Source organism: Acanthochromis polyacanthus, chromosome 23, assembly GCF_021347895.1.
Source record: "Acanthochromis polyacanthus isolate Apoly-LR-REF ecotype Palm Island chromosome 23, KAUST_Apoly_ChrSc, whole genome shotgun sequence".
Taxonomy (NCBI): Eukaryota; Metazoa; Chordata; class Actinopteri; family Pomacentridae; genus Acanthochromis; species Acanthochromis polyacanthus.
The window spans coordinates 1,800,743-1,827,931 of record NC_067135.1 but is presented as its reverse complement, the minus strand read 5'-3'; the positions used below and the strand labels follow the sequence as shown (position 1 = coordinate 1,827,931).

The 27,189-nt window shown below is 32.8% G+C and overlaps 1 protein-coding gene across 1 annotated transcript; it reads right to left on the bottom strand.

Annotated features, from left to right (window-relative positions):
* Positions 1-1,113: 1,113 nt before the first annotated feature.
* si:dkey-9k7.3 (circularly permutated Ras protein 1) lies at positions 1,114-27,074 on the bottom strand. The gene is given in 21 exon segments (XM_022217561.2): positions 1,114-1,672; positions 2,664-2,766; positions 3,806-3,855; positions 3,857-3,950; positions 4,994-5,019; positions 5,021-5,106; positions 6,204-6,316; positions 6,396-6,502; positions 8,105-8,189; positions 8,263-8,387; positions 9,392-9,473; positions 9,546-9,697; positions 10,924-11,013; positions 15,855-15,899; positions 16,568-16,765; positions 17,497-17,582; positions 18,527-18,613; positions 18,696-18,815; positions 21,715-21,771; positions 22,888-22,940; positions 26,951-27,074. Coding segments are annotated over 20 exon segments (1,905 nt in total). The 5' UTR covers position 22,940; positions 26,951-27,074; the 3' UTR covers positions 1,114-1,525.
* Between the last annotated feature and the right edge of the window lie 115 nt (positions 27,075-27,189).

The window sequence follows — 27,189 nt, the reverse complement described above, 5'->3', positions numbered from 1 at the left end:
TGCACAATTTGAGTTATTGTGGACAATTTGGTCATTTTATACATCTTTAAGAACAACAAAGAGATTTTAATAACCAACCTTTAATGTCTGAATTTGTCCAGGCATGGTAAGATAGAAAAATTATGTTGTTAAATTATGTAGTTTTGTTCAATTATCTTCACTTGAATTTAGTTTAAAATCAATTAACAGAGATATTTTGCTTAAATCACACAAAATATTGTAGTTTTCAACATATTTTGGACATTTTATGAATCATTTGAACAACATTTAAATCATTTGGATTATTTTTTTGTACTTTTTTTGTCATTTAGGACAACATGTTAGAAAATTAGTCTAACATCTCAAAAACTGATTCAGTTCTTACCTACAATGGCAAAAAATCATCTCTAAAATGATTAAAAATGTGTCCAAAATGATCAAAAACTTCTTTAAAGTGACTCAAGTGAAGATGCGTCTTCAAGAAAATGTACATACTGGAAAATTATGTAAAGTTTTCCCTCGACCAAATAAGTGCAAAATGACCCAGTCTTTGCTCCATTAAACAGGGATGAGAATTTTCCGCGGATCCGCGGAATTCCACGGATTTTATCATTGCCAGGGTCATTCTTGTGAATCGTCTAAATATGAGGAGAAATTTTTTTGGGGGGTGAGGTATGTTTATGGTCGGCGAGTCGTAATATCGAACGGCTGCTAATATCCACCGCGCTGAATGCTAGCTGCCACTCAGTGAGAGCAGTCATGTACAGTACTGTAATCGAATCACCATGAAGTGTAGAGTCCAGGGATGGGAATTTTCCGCGGATCCACCGATTCATTTTAAGTTTGAACACTTTATTGTCGCTGATACTCCCGCGAGATGGTAACGACGTTAACGATAGCTTGTTAACGACGATTGTAAACGGCCCATCGATTGGAAGTCGCTGCGCCACCGCCGCTGCCGCACACATCCCCCCCCCCCCCCCCCGTCAACAACTTTCTGCTGGAATCAGAACTTGCTGATCCCATCCCTGATGAAATCAAGTTCCTGTAGAGAATCAGCTAAATCTGGAGAGTAAGAAGACCCTAAACATCTTTAGGCATCAGGATCCGTTTGTTTTGCTTTTGTGAGCCAAGTTAAAAGTTACAGCATTAAATCTTTATTCTTCTGGCGTCAGCTTCATTAAAAAAAAAAAAACACGATTTAACGCTAACACAAACAGCCTCTTCTCTGTCTGAACAACAGTTTCTTTAAAACAGAAATCTGGTGCAGTACAGACACGTTTCATCAGTTAACTGATAGATAATTGATCCTTTTTAATCTGGATCAGTGATAAAACCTGCAGTGGTCCATGTATGATGCATTAAATACAACAACGGAGTGATTCCTTCATGTTTACGCTTCATCATGTGAGTCAGGTTTGTGCAAAAAGGTCCATTCATGTCTCATTTACTTGTTCTTGTCTTATTTTTTCTCCACTTTAGTAGAAACCCAGAGCTGTAGCTGCTTCATTACGGGCAGATTAATGCCCCGGGACATTTTATTTTTTCATTTTTCTTCCGTCGGGGCCTCCTTGTCCCTCGTAGCTCCCTGCTGGATCTTCGCCGTGTTTCTACAGAAGTAGGTGTTGTTGATGCTGATGCTGCTGGCTCTCCTCATCTGGTAAACGACCTTCGCTGCTTCATCGGAGAGACTCTGAAACAGGACAGAAATCAGTTTCTAGCAGTACGAGGCTCAAAGTCAGACGTATGTAGAGTAATATATTTTCCTGAATGCTATCTACACCACAGAGAATTTTATGTTTTCTAATCATTCAATGAGCCTTTCAACATGAAAAATAAGACCCCTAAACTTTTGACTGGTAGTATAATAAAATGCAAGTAAAAAATATTTAAAAAATACAGTGAGAATGTAATAAAATATCATAAAAGTATAGTAAAAATACAGGAAAAGAAATTGTAAAGATTACAGTTAAATATATTAAAATATAGTAAAATTAAAGTTAAAATATGTTAAAAATACAGTAAAAATATAGTAAAAATATGGTAGAAATATAGTGAAATATATTAATTACAGTAAAAATACAGTAAAAAATACAGTAAAAATATAATAAAAATACAAAGTAAAAATACAATAAATATGTAATAGAATACAGTAAAATACGGTAAAAATATAGTTAAAAATACAGTAAAAAATCTAGTAATAAATACAGTAAAAATATAGTGAAAATACAGTAAAAAATGCAGTTAAAATGCAGTAAAAATATAGTTAAAAAACGTAAAAATATAATGAATATACAGTAAAAAATATAGTAAATATACAGAATAAAACTACAATAAAAATATAATAAAAAACAGTAAAAATACACTAAAAACATACTAAAAATCTACACTACCGTTCAACAGTCTGAGGTCATCCAGACAATTCCATGTTTTCTACTTTTATCCATGTGCTAGCATAACGGCACAAGGGTTTTCTAACCATCAATGAGCCTTTCAGCACCATTAGCTAACACAATGTAGCATTAGAACACAGGAAATGTTCCTCTGTACCCCTATGGAGATGCACTCTGGATAAACATCTTTAGACCCACTGACAAGCTGCAAGAAACTGCATTTTGCACTGTTGGATATTACGAAGCTTCTAAGTGGAGCTTAGAAAATGCAAAAAGTCCCATGAAACTCACCCGAGATAGCGGCGTGTCCGGCTTGATGTCGTCACAGATGGTCGTCATGGTGTCCATCCAGTTGCCATAGATACTGTCCTCCTTTCTGATTGGCCTCAACCTGCTGTGATGCAGAGAGAACGACGAGTTTAGCAGCTAATTCTGCCTTTAACTGACGTCCAGCGTGATAGTTTAATGTTTGAGCTGGAACCAATATGATTATTTCTCAACTATCAAATTACCTCCAGCTATTCTACAGGCGATTAATCGCTTTGAGTAGGTTTAAGGGAAAAAAAGACATAATTCTCTGATTTCAGCTTGTTAAATGTGAATATTCTCTGTTTTCTTTCCACTGTGACGGTAAACTGGAATATCTGTGGACAAAACAAGACCTTGAGGAAACTCTGATCCACGTTTTCACCATTTTCTGACAAATTCATTGATCCAGAAATAATCGACAGATGAAAAACCCATCATCAGCAGAAAACACGAGCCAATTTCCAGGAGCTCAGCGCACTTCATGCATTCTGTAAGTATTTTTTGAAATATTTTTGGTATTTTTAAGATACGTGGCAGGTGGTTATCTCCAGTAAACAGAAGAGAGGCACAACGAGGTGATCGATTAATCAACTGTAGAAAAAAATACGTCTTGTATTTAAGTCTTTGCTGCCGATTGTTTGCTTAAAGATGAAATAATTGGATTTTTATTATTTTAACTGTTTGTAAAAGATTGCTTACAAACTGTACAGTTTACTGGGTTAAAATGGTAATGAGAAGAAATGGACAAAATTTGAAAACAAAATGAACACTACTGCCTCCACAGGCAGACAGCAGCAACTACATAAACAGCTAACGTGACCCATAATACAGTAAGAATAGAATAAATGAATAGCTTTTATTCACAAACCTTAAAACAATACATAAAGCACAATTAAAGACAGTAAAAGTCCCCAAATATCAAAAACTCTTCACCAAAAAAAACAAATAATCTACACTGAGTTAGATCATGAAGAAAAGTTCTATTATGAAGCCAATTTTATCAAGTTTCATCAATTTAAATGTAGTTAAATCACTAAAGTTAAATGACACAGTATTACATGATGAAAGTCGTGTTGCGCCTTCAAGGTTTCCCTGAATCAGTAAATGAGAGTTTTTACTGGTACCTGGAATGAGTGTGAGCAGGTGTTTGCTGGGCCTTCAGCTGCCTCTGAGCCCTCCTCCACTCGACCCTCCATGGTCAGAAAGGCACAGAGCTGAGCGCTGTGGACGCCGAGCACCGCCGTGTTCAGCCGACCAATCAGAACGCGCCTGACGGGACAGAGAAAGACGAGGTTAAGTGAACAGCAAGTCGACACTGGAAAAAATGGCCCCTCTCAAAACCAGAAAAAAAAGCTTATTTCAAAGAACGTTTACTTTGAAATAGTGAAAAAATCTGCCAATAGAACAAGAGAAAATGACTTGATAAGATTTCTTGAAATAAGATATTATATTTATAATATTGAGATCTTAAAATTAGCTGGGAGAACATATTTGAGCTGTATTTTACCAGGATTATCAAGCTTAAGTGTCTTAACCCTCCTGTTGTCTTTATTTATGGCACCAAAAAATATTGTTTCCTTGTTCTGAAAAAAATCCAAAAATTCAGCAAAGAAATTCCCCAAATTTATAAAATTTGCAAAATCTTTAGGAAAAATATCCTTGAAAATTTCCCTTAAAAATTTTAATTTTTACAAAAAATCCCCAAATTTGGCAAGAAATAAAAATTTCAAAAAATTTAAAAAATGAAATTGTAGGATATTTTCAAAAAATGAATAAAAATCTCCCCCCAAAAAATCCCAAAAATATCTAAAGTGATTATATATTAATCAGTAAAACTTCTAATAATTCCTGGTTTGATTTTTTTTCTGAATGTTCTTAAAGAAACATTTTTTTAACATTTCTTTTTTTTCCATCAAAAAAAATTCCCCCAAAAATTTGAAACGTGGAAGCTTTAACTGTGAAAATTATTATTATTTTGCACATTTTCAAACTTAAAAACGGGCCAATTTCACCCGCAGAACGACAGGAGGGTTAAAACAAGATAATTTTCAAGATTGTTTGACTGAGCAAGGTATTTAAGATGCATTTTTCTTTAAACAAGTCCCTCCCATCTGCTGAAACGCCATGTGTTCACTGATTTATCTTCAATCAAATGAGATGAGACATTTTGACTAAAAACAAGACAAACACACTTGGTAAGATTTGGAGTTTTTGCAGAGTATGTTCTCGGGTAGACGGTAAAATCTGCAGCCCAGAGACAGAATACGGCTGAGATTCTGGTTCAGAATGATCCGTTAATGTGTGTTTTTTACCCGCTGCTGGTCACCGGTCGCTGCTCGGGTGATGATCCGAGTCACTCTCTGCTGGTCTCTGGTCTTGAAGCTGAGCTTCAGCTGCAACGGAATCGTGTTCTTCTGCAGGAACGCTGGAAAACAAGCACCGATGTATCAACTTTAAATAATAATAATAACTTTATTTCTGTAGCAAAGTTAAGGACAGCGTTCACAAAGAGCTTTGACAGTTAAAACGTGCAACACAGAGACAAGTCAGAGCAGACAATTAGAGATAAATAATAAACATGATAATAAATTAAATGAATAATAAGTTAGATTAGCACGCAACTCAAACAAGGGAACTAGGCAGTTTGGAAATTAAAGAACAAGATTGAGGGTTAAAAGTAAAGTATAAAAATAGACAAAGAATTACAGAGATGGCATCAGACCAAAGAACCAGGCAGCTAAGGGTAAATAAAACCAGAGAGAACATGTACAATAAACAGAATAAAACACTAAATAAAGCTAAAAGTAAACCTCAAGTTGCTGACTAATTAGGCTCGTCCTAAACTAAAAAACAAGTCAGATTTTTGAATCTGCATCTCATAATTGAATATCTACAATCGCATAATGACATGAGATGTTTATATTTTTGTTTTGTTTGTCTTTTATGTAACCAGGAAGTTTTAACACATCTTTACTGGAATCTTTGCTTCTTAATTTATTAAAAAAGAATTGGTACAAACAAACAAAAAAACCCTGAAAATCTGGCAGCAATGTAAAAAAACCCCAAACATTATGAATGCTACAATACTGTGTTGTTCAAAGTGTGTGTAACACTATTAAATGACTGCAAATGTCTGTGAAATAAATGCATTTTTACCTGGATTAAATATGGTGAAACGGTGTAATTTCACACACAAATGTTGCATCATTAATATACATTTACAACCAGATTTAATCTTCAGACTGTGACTCCTGGATGGATTTAAACTGATCTGGTGTCAGTTTTTACCAGAACTCAGATGTTTCTCCTCCTAAACGTCATGGTTCTATCTGCTGCACTGATGAAGTTCTGAGGATCAGAAATGATGGAAAAAGTCCATTAAAAAGGACTTTTCCATCATTTCTGATCCCAGAACTTCATCAGTGATAAATCTGGATCCACCTCTCTGGACTTTAAGGGTCTGAAACTCTGAAAATATTCGTCCTATGAAGGGAGAACTTCAGACATTAATCGTCACCATACCATCCATAAAATCTGGTTTCACGGCGAACTGGAAGGTGACCTCCGTCCCTCTGGTGACGTTACCGATCTCTTTCACCACTTTGTGGTCGTTTTCTTCTACAAATGGAAAATATCTGCAGAGACACAGAGAGGGGAGTTAAAAACCACTGAAGATAGATTTTACCCACAAAACCAGCTGAAATGTTCACTCACACTCCATCAGGACCCATCAGCGTTACCGTGGCGCCTGTTGCTAGGACGTTGTCCGCAGAGGCCGACTGGATCTCTGTCGCTACGGTACCGATGCTGACGATGTTCACCTGTACGGGAACAGGAGTTAATGAGCCCCGTTTATCAATTAAAGCCATGATTCCTGTTAACTCTGGTTCTTGTTGACGTCCATGAACCGTGACGTGAATCAAACCGGAGCTCGTTCAGGATCTGATAAACTTTTTTAGGCCCAGTTCAAGTCTTCACAGTGACTGAACAACTCCAGTCTCTTTAGTTCCAGCTGACTTTTGTTGTTTATTTCATGTTTTTGTCATTTTGTTTCTCATTTTTGCCTCACTTGTGTTTTTGTCCATTTTTTCTCATTTTGCTTCTCACTTTTATCATTTTCTGTCTGTCCATTTTTTTGTTGCTTTGTATCTTTCTGTCTCTTTCATTGTGTCATGTGTGTCATTTTTAATAATTTGTGTCTCATTTTTGCAGTATTTTGTCTGTTTTTTGTTGTTTTTTTGGTCTTTTCTTAAGTAGAATACTATATGGTTCAGTTCCAGAACATTTTGATCCGTTTTAGACTTTTGAACGGTCATGTAGGTTTCTGCAGGTTTACTTCACATCTTACTGAATTAAAACCTACAGCTGGATGTAATTTATTAAAATCTGCAGAATACAGTTATGATGTACACTGGAAAAATGCTCCTCTCAAAACAAGAAACAAAACTTATTTCAAGCAACATTTACCTTGAAATAAGTGAAAAATCTGCCAATAGAACAAGTGAAAATGTCTTGGTAAGATTTCTAGAAATAAGATGTGATGTTTAGAATACTGAGATCTTAAAATTAGCTGGAAAAACATATTTGAAGCTCTATTTTACCAGGATTGTCAAGCGTAGGTGTCTTAACCCTCCTGTTGTCTTTATTTATGGCACCAAAAAATATGCTTCCTTGTCTGAAAAAAATCCAAAAATTCAGCAAAAAAATTCCTCAGATTGATAAAATTTGCCAAGCCATCACACAGAAAATTCCTTAAGTTTCCCTTAAAAGTTTTATTTTTTTTAAAAATCCTCAAATTTGACAAGAATTAAAAATATAAAAAAATGAAAATTGTAAATCTTTTCAAAAATGAATATCTTCCAAAAAATCCAAAAAATATCTAAAGTGATTACATATATATCAGTAAAACTTCTAGTAATTCCTTTAAGAATATTCGGAAACAATCTACCAAAATCCAGCGAATTTTGCTGGATTTTGGTAGATTTTTTTTCCGAATGTTCTTAAAGAAACATTTTTTTAAACATTTCTTTTTTTCCATCAAAAAATGTTCAAAAATTTCCCACAAAATGTTGAAAATGTGGAAGTTTTCACTGTGAAAATATGTATTTTTTCCCCACATTTTTAAACTTTAAAACGGGTCAATTTGACCCGCAGGACGACAGGAGGCTTAAAACAAGATAATTTCAAGATTGACTGAACAAGATATTTATGATGCACTGTCTTAAAACAAATCCCTCCATCTGCTGACTCGTCTCTTGTTAAGTGAACTGGTCTTAAATCAAGTGGGATGAGACGTTTAGACTAAAAACAAGACAAATAGACTTGGTGAGATTTTGAGCTTTTTCAGTGTAGCAGCTCCTCATAATTGAAGCACCTGTCAGACGTGCCTCTATCTGTCCAGTAGAACATGAACGTCTCCTCACCTGTCCTCCGGTAGCGTCAGCCAGTCGGCCGATGTCCACCAGCTGACAGTCGGTCCCTTCAAACGTCATCACCGATACGATGACCCTGAAAGAGAAGTTTCATTTTAGTTTCTGGTTGTTTTACAGTGAAGCAGACGTTCATGGGTTCGGTTCCTGACCCGCTGTCCACGGCCCGCTGAGCCACCTGTCCGTAGAAGTCTGGAACATCGGACGGCGGCTGAGAGCGGCTCTGATCCATCTCACCCAGTCCGACGTTGGCTCTGCCGTCGGTACACAGAACTACCTGCAGGACGGGAAGGTCATCAGGTCGGCTCAGTTTGACCCGAGAAAACAACCGACGGAAAAGAGACAAGAAATGAGACAAACGACTGGAAACAAAACAACGAATAACGCAAAATGAGACAAAAAACACAAGCGAGACAAAAAGGAACCACCAAAAAACAAAAACATGAGAAGAATGACAAAAATCAGACAAAAAAAGACAAAACAACACAAAATAATAGAAAAACGAGGCACAAAATGACAAAAACATTAGACAGCTCGAAACAAAACAGACAGAAAAAGTTGATGAAAAATTTACAAAGTGACAAAAAAATGGACAAAGGCGAGACAAAAAGCTGCACGAATGACAGATGAAAGTGACAAAAGCCAGAAACAAAACGACAAAAAGCACACAAAATGACAAACGGTGCTCAAAACAACGAATAAAGCGAAACATAAAATGTTTTTCCTTTTTTACATTGTGCTGTTTAATTCCATCCATTGAAACCAACATTTATCTTTACATTTAACCCTCGTCTCGTCCTCCAGGTCAAAAGTTAAAGTTTGAAAATGTGGAGAAAAAAATATGTTTCACAGTGAAACTTCAGATGTCCACGTTTTCAACTTTTTTGGGAAATCTTTGAACATTTTTGTAAAGAAAAGTTAAAAATGTTTCTTCAAAGCTTTAACCAAAATGATTTTTATGTGAATGTCCTTAAAGAAAAAGTTTTGCTGATATGTATGGAATCACTTTAGATATTTTTAGGATTTTTTTGGAAAATTTGTACCCATTTTTTGAAAACATTTACAAGAATTTTCATGCCAAATTATTATTTTTTTTAAATAAAACTTTTAAGGGAAACTTTTAATGAATTTTCAGAAATTTGGGAGATTTTTTTGCTGAATTTTTGGATGTTTTTCAGACAAGGAAACAATATTTTCTGGTGCCTGTACATGAGGACAACAGGAGGGTTGAAGAAATCCGTCTCTGTTTGCGTGTTTTTTTCAGCTCTGACTCGTCCTCACCTTTGACCCTGGATACCTGGACGCCACGGCAACAGAGGCTAAAGCAGCAGGACCGAGAGCCGTGACTCCGTGTTCCCTGAGGCTGAAAACACAGAAACACGTCAGTAAATAAAGTATGGAGAGGATTTAACGTGAGGTTGAGAGCCCCACTCACTCCTTGATCCTCTGCTTCAGCTGCAGATGTGTCTCAGCGATGCAGTGAGGAACGCTGAAGGCCGAACTCTGCTGCCAGATGTGATCTTCATCGATCAGAGCCCAGTCTCTGAGGGTTAGAGGAGTTGTGGTACCGTCGCCGTAGATCACCACCTGGACAACAGCCGGTGAGGTTTTTAGAGGAACAACCACAGAGAAGGATCTAAAACACCCCGGTGAAGCTCACTGAGCTAAAATAATATTGAATTAAATGCTCATTTTATTCGTTTAAAGGAAAATGTGTGATTTATCTTAATTTACAAGAAAATAAAAGGATATTCTCAAGATTATAGTTGAAAAAAAATCACATTAAAGTGTTGAATTTACTATTAAAAAATCTAATTTTCCATGAGGATAAAAAAGGTGAATATTCTCTGAGATTAAGGTCTTAAATTCATACTGAAAAATCAAATATTCTGAAATAAAAATAATACACTTATGAGAAAAAAACTTTTTATTTTCTGACATTAAAGTCGAAGAGATCCAAACCGGATATTCTCTGAGATTAAAATCTTAAATTTACTATGAAAAATATAATAATCTCAGAGAACAAAGTTAAGAAAAAATAGAAGAAAGCAAAACTGAAATTAATTCTTTGACTTTCAAGTGTAAACTTTGCCAGAAAAATACTCAGATATTCTCTGAGATTAAAGTCTTTAATTCACAATGAAAAAAGTCAAATATTCTCTGAAACAACAACAAACAATTTATGAGAAAAAAACCCTGAAGTATTCTCTAAGATTAAAGTTATAAATATGCGACAATAAAACAGATTTTATTTGACATTTGTCAGAAATTTGCAAGAGAAAAACTTGGATAATCTCTGATCTTAAAATCATAAAGTTACAAGAAGGAAGTGGTATTCTCTGGGATTAAAAGTTAATGAAAGGTTGGATTAAAAAACCTTCAATATTCTTTCAGATTAGTCATAAATCAACATGAAAAAACTTGAATATTCTCTGAGATCAAAAAATGGGATATTCTCTGGAAAAAATATGAGAAAAAGAAAAAAAATGTATTTATGAGATTGATGTTGTAAATATGTGACAATAAAACTCAGATATTCTTTGAGATTAAAGTCATAAATTATCAGAAAAAACTTAACTATTCGGTGAGATTAAAATAAAAAATGTACAAAAACTTTAATATTCTTTGAGAACTTTACGATATATTTAGTTAATTTTATGTCCTTTAACAACCTGTTAGTCCGTGTTAAATTGGGAAACGCTGATCTATGGAGCCTGTGGTAGAAATAAATCAAATATAATGAACCAAGTGACGACTAAACCGGTGATAAACTGCATTTAAATGATTCACTAAATGATGTTTTTTATCCGAACCTCGTTATTAAACGTCACCAGAGCGACTCTCCTGTGGGGCGACTCCTTTAGCATGGAGGACAGCGTCTTCTGCAGCGCGTCCTGGATGCCCTGAGGACACAAAGCACACTTATTATTAGAAAATATCTGCTACAATCACACCTCATGTCCTGTAAGTAGACATTAAAATAATAAATATCTGCTATAATCACACCTCATGTCCTGTATGTAGATATTAAAATAATAAATATCTGCTATAATCACACCTCATGTCCTATATGTAGATATTAAAATAATAAATATCTGCTATAATCACACCTCATGTCCTATATGTAGATATTAAAATAATAAATATCTGCTATAATCACACCTCATGTCCTATATGTAGATATTAAAATAATAAATATCTGCTATAATCACACCTCATGTCCTATATGTAGATATTAAAATAATAAATATCTGCTACAATCACACCTCATGTCCTGTATGTAGATATTAAAATAATAAATATCTGCTATAATCACACCTCATGTCCTGTATGTAGATATTAAAATAATAAATATCTGCTATAATCACACCTCATGTCCTATATGTAGATATTAAAATAATAAATATCTGCTACAATCACACCTCATGTCCTGTATGTAGATATTAAAATAATAAATATCTGCTATAATCACACCTCATGTCCTATATGTAGATATTAAAATAATAAATATCTGCTATAATCACACCTCATGTCCTATAAGTAGATATTAAAATAATAAATATCTGCTATAATCACACCTCATGTCCTATATGTAGATATTAAAATAATAAATATCTGCTATAATCACACCTCATGTCCTGTATGTAGATATTAAAATAATAAATATCTGCTATAATCACACCTCATGTCCTGTAAGTAGACATTAAAATAATAAATATCTGCTACAACCACACCTCATGTCCTGTAAGTAGACATTAAAATAATAAATATCTGCTATAATCACACCTCATGTCCTGTATGTAGATATTAAAATAATAAATATCTGCTATAATCACACCTCATGTCCTATATGTAGATATTAAAATAATAAATATCTGCTATAATCACACCTCATGTCCTATATGTAGATATTAAAATAATAAATATCTGCTATAATCACACCTCATGTCCTGTAAGTAGACATTAAAATAATAAATATCTGCTACAACCACACCTCATGTCCTGTAAGTAGATATTAAAATAATAAATATCTGCTATAATCACACCTCATGTCCTATAAGTAGATATTAAAATAATAAATATCTGCTATAATCACACCTCATGTCCTGTAAGTAGATATTAAAATAATAAATATCTGCTATAATCACACCTCATGTCCTGTATGTAGATATTAAAATAATAAATATCTGCTATAATCACACCTCATGTCCTGTAAGTAGACATTAAAATAATAAATATCTGCTATAATCACACCTCATGTCCTGTAAGTAGACATTAAAATAATAAATATCTGCTATAATCACACCTCATGTCCTGTATGTAGATATTAAAATAATAAATATCTGCTATAATCACACCTCATGTCCTGTAAGTAGATATTAAAATAATAAATATCTGCTATAATCACACCTCATGTCCTATAAGTAGATATTAAAATAATAAATATCTGCTATAATCACACCTCATGTCCTATATGTAGATATTAAAATAATAAATATCTGCTATAATCACACCTCATGTCCTGTATGTAGATATTAAAATAATAAATATCTGCTATAATCACACCTCATGTCCTGTATGTAGATATTAAAATAATAAATATCTGCTATAATCACACCTCATGTCCTATAAGTAGATATTAAAATAATAAATATCTGCTATAATCACACCTCATGTCCTGTATGTAGATATTAAAATAATAAATATCTGCTATAATCACACCTCATGTCCTGTATGTAGATATTAAAATAATAAATATCTGCTATAATCACACCTCATGTCCTGTATGTAGATATTAAAATAATAAATATCTGCTATAATCACACCTCATGTCCTGTAAGTAGATATTAAAATAATAAATATCTGCTATAATCACACCTCATGTCCTGTAAGTAGATATTAAAATAATAAATATCTGCTATAATCACACCTCATGTCCTGTATGTAGATATTAAAATAATAAATATCTGCTATAATCACACCTCATGTCCTGTATGTAGATATTAAAATAATAAATATCTGCTATAATCACACCTCATGTCCTGTATGTAGATATTAAAATAATAAATATCTGCTATAATCACACCTCATGTCCTGTATGTAGATATTAAAATAATAAATATCTGCTATAATCACACCTCATGTCCTGTATGTAGATATTAAAATAATAAATATCTGCTATAATCACACCTCATGTCCTATATGTAGATATTAAAATAATAAATATCTGCTATAATCACACCTCATGTCCTGTAAGTAGACATTAAAATAATAAATATCTGCTATAATCACACCTCATGTCCTGTATGTAGATATTAAAATAATAAATATCTGCTATAATCACACCTCATGTCCTGTAAGTAGATATTAAAATAATAAATATCTGCTATAATCACACCTCATGTCCTGTAAGTAGACATTAAAATAATAAATATCTGCTATAATCACACCTCATGTCCTGTAAGTAGATATTAAAATAATAAATATCTGCTACAATCACACCTCATGTCATATATGTAGATATTAAAATAATAAATATCTGCTATAATCACACCTCATGTCCTATAAGTAGATATTAAAATAATAAATATCTGCTATAATCACACCTCATGTCCTGTATGTAGATATTAAAATAATAAATATCTGCTATAATCACACCTCATGTCCTGTAAGTAGATATTAAAATAATAAATATCTGCTATAATCACACCTCATGTCCTGTATGTAGATATTAAAATAATAAATATCTGCTATAATCACACCTCATGTCCTATAAGTAGATATTAAAATAATAAATATCTGCTATAATCACACCTCATGTCCTATAAGTAGATATTAAAATAATAAATATCTGCTATAATCACACCTCATGTCCTATAAGTAGATATTAAAATAATAAATATCTGCTATAATCACACCTCATGTCCTATAAGTAGATATTAAAATAATAAATATCTGCTATAATCACACCTCATGTCCTGTAAGTAGATATTAAAATAATAAATATCTGCTATAATCACACCTCATGTCCTGTATGTAGATATTAAAATAATAAATATCTGCTATAATCACACCTCATGTCCTGTAAGTAGACATTAAAATAATAAATATCTGCTACAACCACACCTCATGTCCTGTATGTAGATATTAAAATAATAAATATCTGCTATAATCACACCTCATGTCCTATATGTAGATATTAAAATAATAAATATCTGCTATAATCACACCTCATGTCCTATATGTAGATATTAAAATAATAAATATCTGCTATAATCACACCTCATGTCCTGTATGTAGATATTAAAATAATAAATATCTGCTATAATCACACCTCATGTCCTGTAAGTAGATATTAAAATAATAAATATCTGCTATAATCACACCTCATGTCCTGTATGTAGATATTAAAATAATAAATATCTGCTACAACCACACCTCATGTCCTATATGTAGATATTAAAATAATAAATATCTGCTATAATCACACCTCATGTCCTGTAAGTAGATATTAAAATAATAAATATCTGCTATAATCACACCTCATGTCCTGTAAGTAGATATTAAAATAATAAATATCTGCTATAATCACACCTCATGTCCTATATGTAGATATTAAAATAATAAATATCTGCTATAATCACACCTCATGTCCTGTATGTAGATATTAAAATAATAAATATCTGCTATAATCACACCTCATGTCCTATATGTAGATATTAAAATAATAAATATCTGCTATAATCACACCTCATGTCCTATATGTAGATATTAAAATAATAAATATCTGCTATAATCACACCTCATGTCCTATAAGTAGATATTAAAATAATAAATATCTGCTATAATCACACCTCATGTCCTGTATGTAGATATTAAAATAATAAATATCTGCTATAATCACACCTCATGTCCTGTAAGTAGACATTAAAATAATAAATATCTGCTATAATCACACCTCATGTCCTATATGTAGATATTAAAATAATAAATATCTGCTATAATCACACCTCATGTCCTATATGTAGATATTAAAATAATAAATATCTGCTATAATCACACCTCATGTCCTGTATGTAGATATTAAAATAATAAATATCTGCTATAATCACACCTCATGTCCTGTATGTAGATATTAAAATAATAAATATCTGCTATAATCACACCTCATGTCCTATATGTAGATATTAAAATAATAAATATCTGCTATAATCACACCTCATGTCCTATATGTAGATATTAAAATAATAAATATCTGCTATAATCACACCTCATGTCCTGTAAGTAGATATTAAAATAATAAATATCTGCTATAATCACACCTCATGTCCTGTATGTAGATATTAAAATAATAAATATCTGCTATAATCACACCTCATGTCCTGTATGTAGATATTAAAATAATAAATATCTGCTATAATCACACCTCATGTCCTATATGTAGATATTAAAATAATAAATATCTGCTATAATCACACCTCATGTCCTATATGTAGATATTAAAATAATAAATATCTGCTATAATCACACCTCATGTCCTGTAAGTAGATATTAAAATAATAAATATCTGCTATAATCACACCTCATGTCCTATATGTAGATATTAAAATAATAAATATCTGCTATAATCACACCTCATGTCCTGTATGTAGATATTAAAATAATAAATATCTGCTATAATCACACCTCATGTCCTGTATGGAAACATTACAGTCAAACATTAAACCTTAGACGAGCGTCTCACCTCCAGTCTGGACACGTACGTTGGAGAACCGACGCCTGAAACGACCTGAACATCAGAGAGAGATCATTTAAATGAACGCTCTGAGATTATTAAGGTGGTAGAAGTCAGTTTGTTCTACGTCCTCAGTTTGAAGTCAGGACAGAGTAAAACCAGTTACTGTGGGTAATACGTCAGAAAAACCTCACATTAAAAAACAAACAACTTCAAAATGTGCAACAGAAGCCTTGGATAATGTCTGTCATTAAAGCCATAAATTTATGAGAAAAAAGATTATTTTCTGGCACATTTACAAATTTAAAAATAAATTATTAAAGTCGTAAATACATGAGAAAAAAAATTGAAAATGTGCAATAAAAACATTGAATAATGTCTGACATTAAAGCCATAAATTTATGAGAAAAAATATTAGTATATAAAGTTTAAATAATATAAAATATATATTATATTTATTATTATGTCATTTGTCTAAAATAATTCCAAACTTTCACAGAAAGAACAAAAGAAGTCCAAAATTGTGTGTAGTTTTGACAGATTTCCATCATTAGTTAACTTAAAACCAAATGAAAGTGGAGGTAACTTAAAAAAACTTAATTTTTCTTTGTTAGAAACACTGATGTAATCTTCTGTCTTTAGTCCTTTACCTCAGTGGTGATGCTCATGCTGCCTGAGATGTGACTTATCTGAACTTTAAAACACTTCTATAACCTTTTTACCTCGGTGGTGATGCTCATGCTGCCTGAGATGTCCACACAGAAGACCACCAGCGTGTCCTCCAGGTTCTGGTAGTCGTCGTCGCTCTGCTGCGGCAGGTAAATGTCGTCGCTGCGAACGCCGGCCCGCTGACCGACACACACCTGGCTCACACCTTCATCCACGACGTTCTCACCTCCACAGAACTCACAGAGCCACACCTGGACAGAACCACAGAGTTTACCTGAACTGACAGAGACACACCTGGACAGAACCACAGAGTTTACCTGAACTGACAGAGACACACCTGGACAGAACCACAGAGTTTACCTGAACTGACAGAGACACACCTGGACAGAACCACAGAGTTTACCTGAACTGACAGAGACACACCTGGACAGAACCACAGACTTTACCTGCTGTGGTCCTTTCTCAGGTAAAACAAACCAGAACTCAGGCAGAAATATAAAATTCAACCCTCCTGTTGTCCTCCAACACCAGCACCAAAAATATTGTTCCTTTCTCTGAAAAAAAATCCAGAAATTAAGCATAAAAAAAAATCCCCAAATTTATAAAAAATTTGCAAAACCTTTAGGAAAAAAAATCCAAAAATTCCTTTAAAGTTTCCCTTAAAAGTTTAAAAAAAACAAAAAAACACACAAACTTGGCAAGAAATGAAAATTTAAAAAAATGAAAATTGTAAATATTTTCAAAAAATAATAAAAAGCTTCAAAAAAAAAATCCTAAAAATATCTAAAGTGATTCCATATCAAACTTTCAATATTTTCTTTAAGAACATTCAGAGAAAAATCAACCAAAATCCAGCGAATGTCGCTGGATTTTGGTTGATTTTTCTCTGAATGTTCTTAAAGAAACATTTCTTTTTTTGACATTTTTTCCCACCAAAAAATGTCCACAAATTTCCCGAAAATGTGTGTTTTTTTTAACTCACGTTGTTGTGCACGGAGCTCAGACAGGACAGGGCGGCACTACATTTCCCACAAACCACCGGGCTCTGGAAACTCTCCATCCCAGACTCTGGATAGAGGAGAAAAAAATAACAAAAATGTATGTTTTAAACTGAATTATTGGCTTAAATTGCAGATAATATCTAGTTTTTATTAGGTTACATGGTAAATGTGACATTTTTACACAGACCATAAATTACAGCATTTATACAGAATTTAAATCCACTAAAAATATTATTTTACCATTATTTGAAAGAAAAATGACGTGTATTAAGAATTGAAATATTTAAAATCTTTTTAAAAAATAATTCTTTGCATATTTTGTTTAATTATGGATAATATCTCATTTTGTTTGCTGTTTGTAAATCACTGTTATTTTACAGATTCTTGCTGTAAAATAAATGAAATTCAAATTATTTATGTTAGGAATTGAAAAAACGATATAAATGTCAAATAATTTCTTTAACTGTTGTTAAATCACAAATAATATCTGGTAAGAAAAAAGGCTGTAAAATTATTAATATCAATGAAAATAAACATAATTAATAATTAAAAACTGGCAAAACCTGTCAATCTGCATTTTTACAAATAGTAATTTTTTATTTATTTATTTATTTTTTTGCAACATTTGACTTTAAAATGACACAGTTTAGTAGTTTTTGTTGTATTTAAAGCTCCAAAAATAGTGTGATGTTCACATCGTTTCCCTGTTTTTTTAAATTACAAATATTATCTGGTAAAAATCACAGAAAAATATTTATTCATTTATATGTTAATTGTGACAAAAAAGAAGAAAAAAAGGTTAGTTTTATAAATAATGTCCACATTAATGAAATATTATTAGTTCTTTAAAATGACACCGTTTTGCTGTATTTAAGTCAACTAAAAGGTGATTATTTTAGCAATACTTCCTGTTATTTAGTTTTCCAGTTTTTTGCATGTGTTTTCTGGTAGCCCAGCTGTCACAGGGTTTTTCTTTAATTTGTTTTTCCAGTCTAATCGGTGTCCTCTGACCTCGGCTGATGTTCACCAGTCTTCCAACGCTGAGAGAGACCACGTTCACGTTGGCTTTGGTCCTGTTTTCTCCTTCCAGCCTGTCGACTGATAGAACAACGACGGAGACGTGAAGAAAACAATAAACATCAGTTAAAGAAAACACTGAGGAAAGAAAAACTGAACCCACAGCGAGGAGGAACCGGAGGAGGGGCGACGGCTGGAGCTCGACCGTCTGGAGGAGAAGGGAAGGTCATGGAGGACGGTCGAGGTTTCCTCAGCTGACGAGGAGGCAGCGGAGGAGGAGGAGCTGAAGAAACACCTGGAGAACATCAGTACAGGTAGAAATCTACACCTCTGAGCCTTAAATTACAGCTGAAACTTCTAACTTCACCCATAGAACACCAACATCTAGACCTCTATGAACACCTAGACCTCCATGAACACCTAGACCTCTATGAACACCTAGACCTCTGTGAACACCTAGACCTCTATGAACACCTAGACCTCTATGAACACCTAGACCTCTATGAACATCTAGACCTCTATGAACACCTAGACCTCTATGAACACCTAGACCTCTGTGAACACCTAGACCTCTATGAACACCTAGACCTCTATGGACACCTAGACCTCTATGGACACCTAGACCTCTGTGAACACCTAGACCTCTATGAACACCTAGACCTCTATGAACACCTAGATCTCTATGAACACCTAGACCTCTATGGACACCTAGACCTCTATGGACACCTAGACCTCTATGGACACCTAGACCTCTATGAACATCTAGACCTCTATGAACACCAAGACCTCTATGAACACCTAGACCTCTATGAACATCTAGACCTCTATGAACATCTAGACCTCTATGAACATCTAGACCTCTATGAACACCGAGACCTCTATGAACACCAAGACCTCTATGAACACCTAGACCTCTATGAACACCTAGACCTCTGTGAACACCTAGACCTCTATGAACACCTAGACCTCTATGAACACCAAGACCTCTGTGAACACCTAGACCTCTATGAACACCTAGACCTCTATGAACACCTAGACCTCTGTGAACACCTAGACCTCTATGAACACCTAGACCTCTATGAACACCTAGACCTCTATGAACACCAAGACCTCTATGAACACCGAGACCTCTGTGAACACCGAGACCTCTGTGAACACCTAGACCTCTATGAACACCTAGACCTCTATGGACACCTAGACCTCTATGAACACCTAGACCTCTGTGAACACCTAGACCTCTATGAACATCTAGACCTCTATGAACACCTAGACCTCTATGAACACCTAGACCTCTATGGACACCTAGACCTCTATGGACACCTAGACCTCTGTGAACACCTAGACCTCTATGAACACCTAGACCTCTATGGACACCTAGACCTCTATGAACACCTAGACCTCTGTGAACACCTAGACCTCTATGAACATCTAGACCTCTATGAACATCTAGACCTCTATGAACACCTAGACCTCTATGGACACCTAGACCTCTATGGACACCTAGACCTCTATGAACATCTAGACCTCTATGGACACCTAGACCTCTATGGACACCTAGACCTCTATGGACACCTAGACCTCTATGCACACCTAGACCTCTATGAACATCTAGACCTCTATGAACACCTAGACCTCTATGGACACCTAGACCTCTATGGACACCTAGACCTCTATGGACACCTAGACCTCTATGAACATCTAGACCTCTATGAACACCTAGACCTCTATGGACACCTAGACCTCTATGGACACCTAGACCTCTATGGACACCTAGACCTCTATGAACATCTAGACCTCTATGAACACCAAGACCTCTATGAACACTTAGACCTCTGTGAACACCTAGACCTCTATGAACACCAGGTTCTGGTTCCTACCAGTGAGTCCACATCAACACTTAATGTAAACATCTAAACACCTGGTCTGGTCAAGCTTTAACCATCAGATCCTACTGATGTTTGAGCCTCAACAGCTGGAGAAATGTGGACCAAAGACTGGATATTAGTAGAAACATGGATCCATCCACAGATAGACTCTTACAGGAACTTTATGGGGACACAACACCACCAAAGTTTAAAGATTTTGCACTTTTTCCAATTTCAAAGGTAGTTTTTGACCATTTTTTTCATTGTGGACAAATTTTGAGTAATTTTGGACAAGTTTCAAGTTTTTTAGACAAATGTTGCATAAAATAAGACAAATGAGACACAGAATCACAGAAAGGAAACCAAAAATCACCAGAAATAAGACAAAACTGTCTCTGAGACACATAAAACAACAAAATGAGACATAAAGCGACAAGACACAACAAAACAACCACAAAACGACATAAATGAGACACAAAATAACAAAAAGAGACACTAAAAGACAACAAGACACAAAATAACAGGAACGAGACACAAAACGACATCAACAAGATACAAAATGACAAAAACAACATAGATGAAACACAAAATGACAAAGCCGAGACACTAAACGACTAAAACAAGACACAAAATGACAGGAACAAGACACAAAACGATAAAAAACGACATAATGACAGCAAAACGACATAAATGAGACACAAAATGACAAAAACAAGACACAAAATGACTACAAGGAGACACTAAATGACCAAATCAAGACACAAAATTACAAAAACGAGACACAAAATGGCCACAAATAAGACAGCATTGTCTCTGATGCATGAAAAAACAAAACGAGACACAAAGTGGCTGTAAAATGTAAATAAATATCTATAATATATGGAGAAATTCTCACAATGTGGCTCTAAGTAACAGATAGCTGACAGTCTGTTTGTTGGCGTCTAGGTGTCGTTGTCACGGCAACCACACATTTAAAGCTCAGAGCCGACGTCTCGTGTTGCGTTTTGTCCACTCAGAACGTGTTTTTGTGGTGAGAAACACACAATGAGGCTAAAAACACGTAGATAAATGCAGATATGTAACAGGGCTGAGTTGTGCTGTTAATTAATCGACGCTGCAGCAGACTTTCCCCCTAGAGCTGCTATCTGAACATCTTCTACCCACACAGACACACTGAGGCGTTAACGTGCTTTCCTGTTGTTCTGTCTGAGACTCCTGAGACGTAACGAACCCTCAGAGACACAAAAACATCAACAATAACAGAAACAGAATAAAAAACAACAGCAGGGTTTGTGACCTTTAGAGGCTGAAACTCACCTTCCTCCACTTTAACGGTCGGAGCGTTGTGGTAGTCGGGAACGACCAGAGAAACACCTGAGAGACGGAAAAACACCTCCATCATCACACAGACACCAGCAGACACCAGCTGTGGAACCTAGTGTCAATTTAATGATAAATGTAGATGCTAAATGTAGAAAATGCTCAATAAAATCCCAGAAAAAAGGGTGAAAAAGTGCCTGAAAAAATATGGAGTACTATAAAGTTAAAAAAACTGAAAGAGCTAAAAATAACTAAACTAAAATAAGATAAAAAATACATATATGTAATAAAAAATAATCTGCAGTTTATATTTTTTTGTTTTTATGATAAACATGTAAATAAATACCTTATTTCTGTGATTTTACAAGATATCTAAAAATGTACCAAAACAGGAATAATCTGTAAAATAACCTGAATTAAATGAATTAAGAATTATTTATAATTTCTCAGTCTTTAATATACATCATTTTAAATAACAACAAAGATCTAAAAAAAATCCAGTTTTAACAAATATAGATTTTAATATGGACATTATTATTATTATCATTATTATTTCTATTATTATTATTATTATCATTATTATTATTATTACAGTTTTGCCTTTTTTTCTCTTTTTTTACAATCATTAAATTAAAGCATTTTCTATTTCTTCACTAAATGGGAAATCTAAAATGACAGGTTAAAGAGGGTATTAAATGGTATTTTTCCTCAATTTAAAACTGTAAAAAGTTGTATTATTTTACAGTCTATTGTTGTAAAAGAACAAATGATTATTTTTAAACAGACTGATTTTTAGATACAGATTTTATTCGACATTTTTCATAATTTTGGGTTGTTTTTTATGCTTAGTTTATAAATTAATGCTTTTTTTCTCTGTGATTACAATCTGAATTTCAATAAAACAGGAAAATACTGTGAAACAGTACGTTTTTTAAATAATTACACTCAAAAACTGTTTTAAAAAAATGTGTTTTTCAGTTAAATGAGTCAACAAGAAGCAGAATAAGAAACAAACACAAACAAATACAGAAATAAAAATCACTGAACCGGATTAAAACATGAAAACAGAACAATAAGAACAGATTAAACCTCCACACAGAGTCATTGTCAGTTTGTCATTTAACATGACTATTATGGGATGTTTAGATGAAGTTTACTTTCTGTTCTCACCTTCTCCATCTGGTCTCCAGTTACAGACGACGTGACTGCAGGCAAAGTCCATCCTGACGACACAAAACCCTCAAATTAACAGTTTGTCTTTGCTCTGAACAATCAGCTGATATTTAACCACAATCACTTTTAAACATCTGCTCTGAAAAACAGCTGGTTGCCATGGAAACCAGAACTTTCAGTGAAAAACGAAATGCCCAAAAATGGTAAATTCATGAGCTAAAAACATTTTTTGAAAGCAAAAAATTACTTTATGCACATTAAGTACATTATATAGCTGTTGTTTAAATTATTATTGTTATTATTTAGTCAGTTATTCTTCTTCTTATTATTATTTTATTACTATTATTAATTTATTTACTTATTTATTTTTATTATTATTTAGATTTTATTCATTCAGTTGTTTCTTATAATGTATTTATTTTCCTATTTATTATTATTTAGTCATTTTTATTATTATTATTATTATTATTATTATTGTCATTTCTAATTATTATTTAATTTACAAACTCTGACCCCAGTAAAAAAAATGCTTAAAAATGGTAAATTTTTGAGCGAAAATGTTTTTTTAAATCAAAAAGTTGCTGTATGTACATCAAATACGTTCTATAGCTGTTATTTGTATAAAACAGTTAATTATTAATATTATTTTCTCATTTATTATGATTATTATCATGATTTATTTTGTTATTATCATTAATTAATTTATTAGTTTATTATGGATGATAATAATGATAATTTTATTTATTCATGATTATTTAATTTACAAATTCTGACACAAAGAAAAACCGCTTTAAAATGGTAAATTTACAAGCTAGAAAAATGATCGAATACATGATATAGCTGTTTCATTTGTTATTCTTTATTTCTTTATTATTATGTATTGATTATTATTTAATTCACTAGTTGTGATTTAATGAAAAATTACTGGAAATAAACTTTTACAACAGCAGCCTTTAAATACCAGATTCTGGAGAAAAACTGAATAAATTAAATTACACTGGTCAAAATTAGAATAAAAATAGACAAAAGTTCTTTAATTTATCATGATAAAATAGTGTTGAGTGCAGAAATGATTCTAAAGTTACCATAAAATATGTGTAGGAAATACATGGGGTTTTTATTTACAGCCTCTGCCTGACTTTTAATGATTAATGTGTAAGTTTTTACTATTAGAGTGACTTTCCTGAACCAACACGGGGACAATCTGCAAAACCTGTTGGAATTTAATGAAAAAACACAAAAATATCATGAATTCTGCAGCTTTAAAATGCAAACAAATTGTGGATTTATAGATGATTATCTGCTGAATAACAGGAAATCTCCTTTAAAGGTTTTATTTACAGTCTTGATCTGTCTTTATATCGTCCACTTCTGAGTTTATAGTTTTTCTGAGTGGTTTTGCTAAAGATAAAACTGTTCAAATGTGTAGATTTACAGTAAATGACTCATTAAAAACCCGTGAAAACATCATTTTTTCCACGCGTGAAAGCAACGTTTCCTGTTGAACAGAGATAATAAACCAACACAAACCACAGCTCAGAGTGTAAGTCAAAGCGGTGGTAAAACCTGGTCTGTGTTTAATACATTCACCAGAAACAGACTCATGACTGTTTAACCATTCTGCTTTAATCTGCTTTTTTACTCATTAACTCTAATTTTCTTAAGGAGCAGGAGGATTATTCAAACATTTCTGATGGTTTTTAAGCAAGAAAATGTGAGAAAATTTTACTTTTTCTGGTTTCTATCATTATAAATGAACTATTTCTGTATTTTAAACACTTTACTTTCGCCTTAAAAACAATCTGAGGAGCTTTTTTAATGATTTATTTCATGCCAAATGCAAAACAAAAGGGGGATAGGTGTTAAACACGAGCAGATTGTTGACTCCAGTCTGAGTTTGATGAAGATGAGCGTTTAAGATCAGAGTTTTGAGGTTTGTTCTGTTTGTCAGCGCTCTGAGACGACTTTGACTATAAAAATCCAGATTTAATTCTAAAATATGGTTCTCAATCACATCCGTGTTGTTTTTTAAGACAAAGATGATAAGAAGTCTGAGCAGATTAAACACAAACAAACACCGTTAATCTTAGCCTGTATTTATCTTTAAATCCTTTTACAGGAAATGTTTTACAGATTTAATCATCAGGATGTCACATAATGTCTGAATATTAAATAAAGTCACCAGTAACTAAACCTGTATCTGAACGCAGGTGGAGAAAATGTCAGGAATTGTTAATAAAATATTAGAGAATATTAATAAAATGTTGGAAAAATTGATGAAAATATTAATATCAGAAAATGACATTTAAAGGCCAATAAATATTAATTAAATATCCTAAACAATTAATATTATGTCCAAAATTATTAATTTAATATTCATGTAAAATGATTAATATAATATTTCTAAAATTATAAGTAAATAAAAATATTTTCCAAATTGTCCAAAATGTTAATAACAAGTTGGAAAATTTTATAAATGGAAAAAATAATACAATGTCCAAAAAGTATTTAAATGTTTATAAAAATATGTAATAAAATGTCTAAAAATGGCAATAAAATATTAATTATTATTAAAATGTCAGAATATGCCAAAATGTCTGAATTATTAATTTGATATTAGTGTAAAAATAATTAACATAATGCATCTAAAATAATAATAAGTAAATAAAACCATTATCCAAATTTTCCACAAATATGAATAAAATATTGGAAAATTTTACATTAGAAAATAATAATAATGCAGTGTCCACAAATATAATTCAAATATTTAAAAAAAATTAACTAAAATATCTGGAAAATATTAATACATTGTTGGATGTAGTAATGTTTAAAGAATTTTAAAATGACAGAGAATATTAACAAAATGGGCAAAAAAATATGAACAAAATATTAACAAGATATAAATTATGATTAAGAAAATGTAATAAAATGTTAACAAAACATCCAAAAATGAACTAATTAAAAGTAATTATTTACAAAATGTCCAAACATGTACCTAAAATATTAGTAATTATTAATAAAATGTCAGCGAATATGAACAAAATGTTCAATAAAGTTAATAAAATATGAATTATTAGGAGTAAAATGTCAAAGAATATTATCAAAATGTCCAAAATTAGAATAAAATATGAATAAATAGTAATAAAATGTCAGAGAATGTTTATGAAATCTCAAAAAATATGAATAAAATTTGAATAAATATTCATAAAATCTTAGAGAATATTTATTTGTTTGAACATTAATTGTGAGTTTTGGGAGAAATATCCAGAAAATTTTAACGGTACATTATGTTTTTAGATTCCACTTCGTCCATAAGTGATGATTTTTCTAAAACAAAAATCTGCTTCTTCTGTCTTTTATTAGGGGATTGAATGCACGTGTTCTGAATATCAATCTCTGCCAGTTTATATGACGTTTGTTTTAAAACTGACGTGTGAAACCCTGAACAACCAGATGTTAGCTTCAGTCACAGCGTACGCTAACAGTTTCCATCTGTTTACATTGACTATGCTAAGCTAAGCTAACACTGCTGTGGCTGTAACTTCCTAATCAACGTCCAGAGATGATTAGAAATATTCTTTTAATTCAGAGGACACATTTACAAATCCTCTGTTCTCAACCACATTAAGTAGTTTTACAGAATAAAGAAAGTAAACAACTGATGATGGTGTCGTGTTTTTGTGTTTTACCTTTGGGTTGAGCCAAATTCAAAACTTCCACTTTACTTTTCAGTCACTCAAGTAATTCACGTAGACCGAACCAAATGTCCAAAACTGTAAATAAAATCTTAATAATTATGAATAAAATATCAGAATATGTCAATAAATATGCAAAATTATTAATACGATGTCAAAGAATATTAACAAACTATCAAAAAATATGAATAAAATGTGAATAATTATGAATAAAATTAGGTTTGAGAACTATAAAATGAATCCTAGCGATAATAATAAACTGTTTTCTACCTTCACAAACAAACAGAAACACTTTGGTGCAGATTAGAAACTCAGAGCAGCTTCCTGACAGCAGATTTTTAATCTTTAAAGCAGAAACGATTTACCTTCATCTCCGTCTGAGGCCAGCAGTGGAAGCAGCAGCTCGGTGGAGAGGAGAGGAGAGGAGAGGTGAGATGTGGGCGTTTCCACGGATGAAACGGCGGTTTGGTGTCAGGAAGTCGCTGCAGAGCTGCTGCTTCAACAGAAATGAAAGCAGAGAGGAGAGCCGGCGGAAACAGATTCAGATCTATACAGGTTTACTTCAAAAAAAAAAGAGAAAGTGACTTTAAACTGTCTGTAGAGG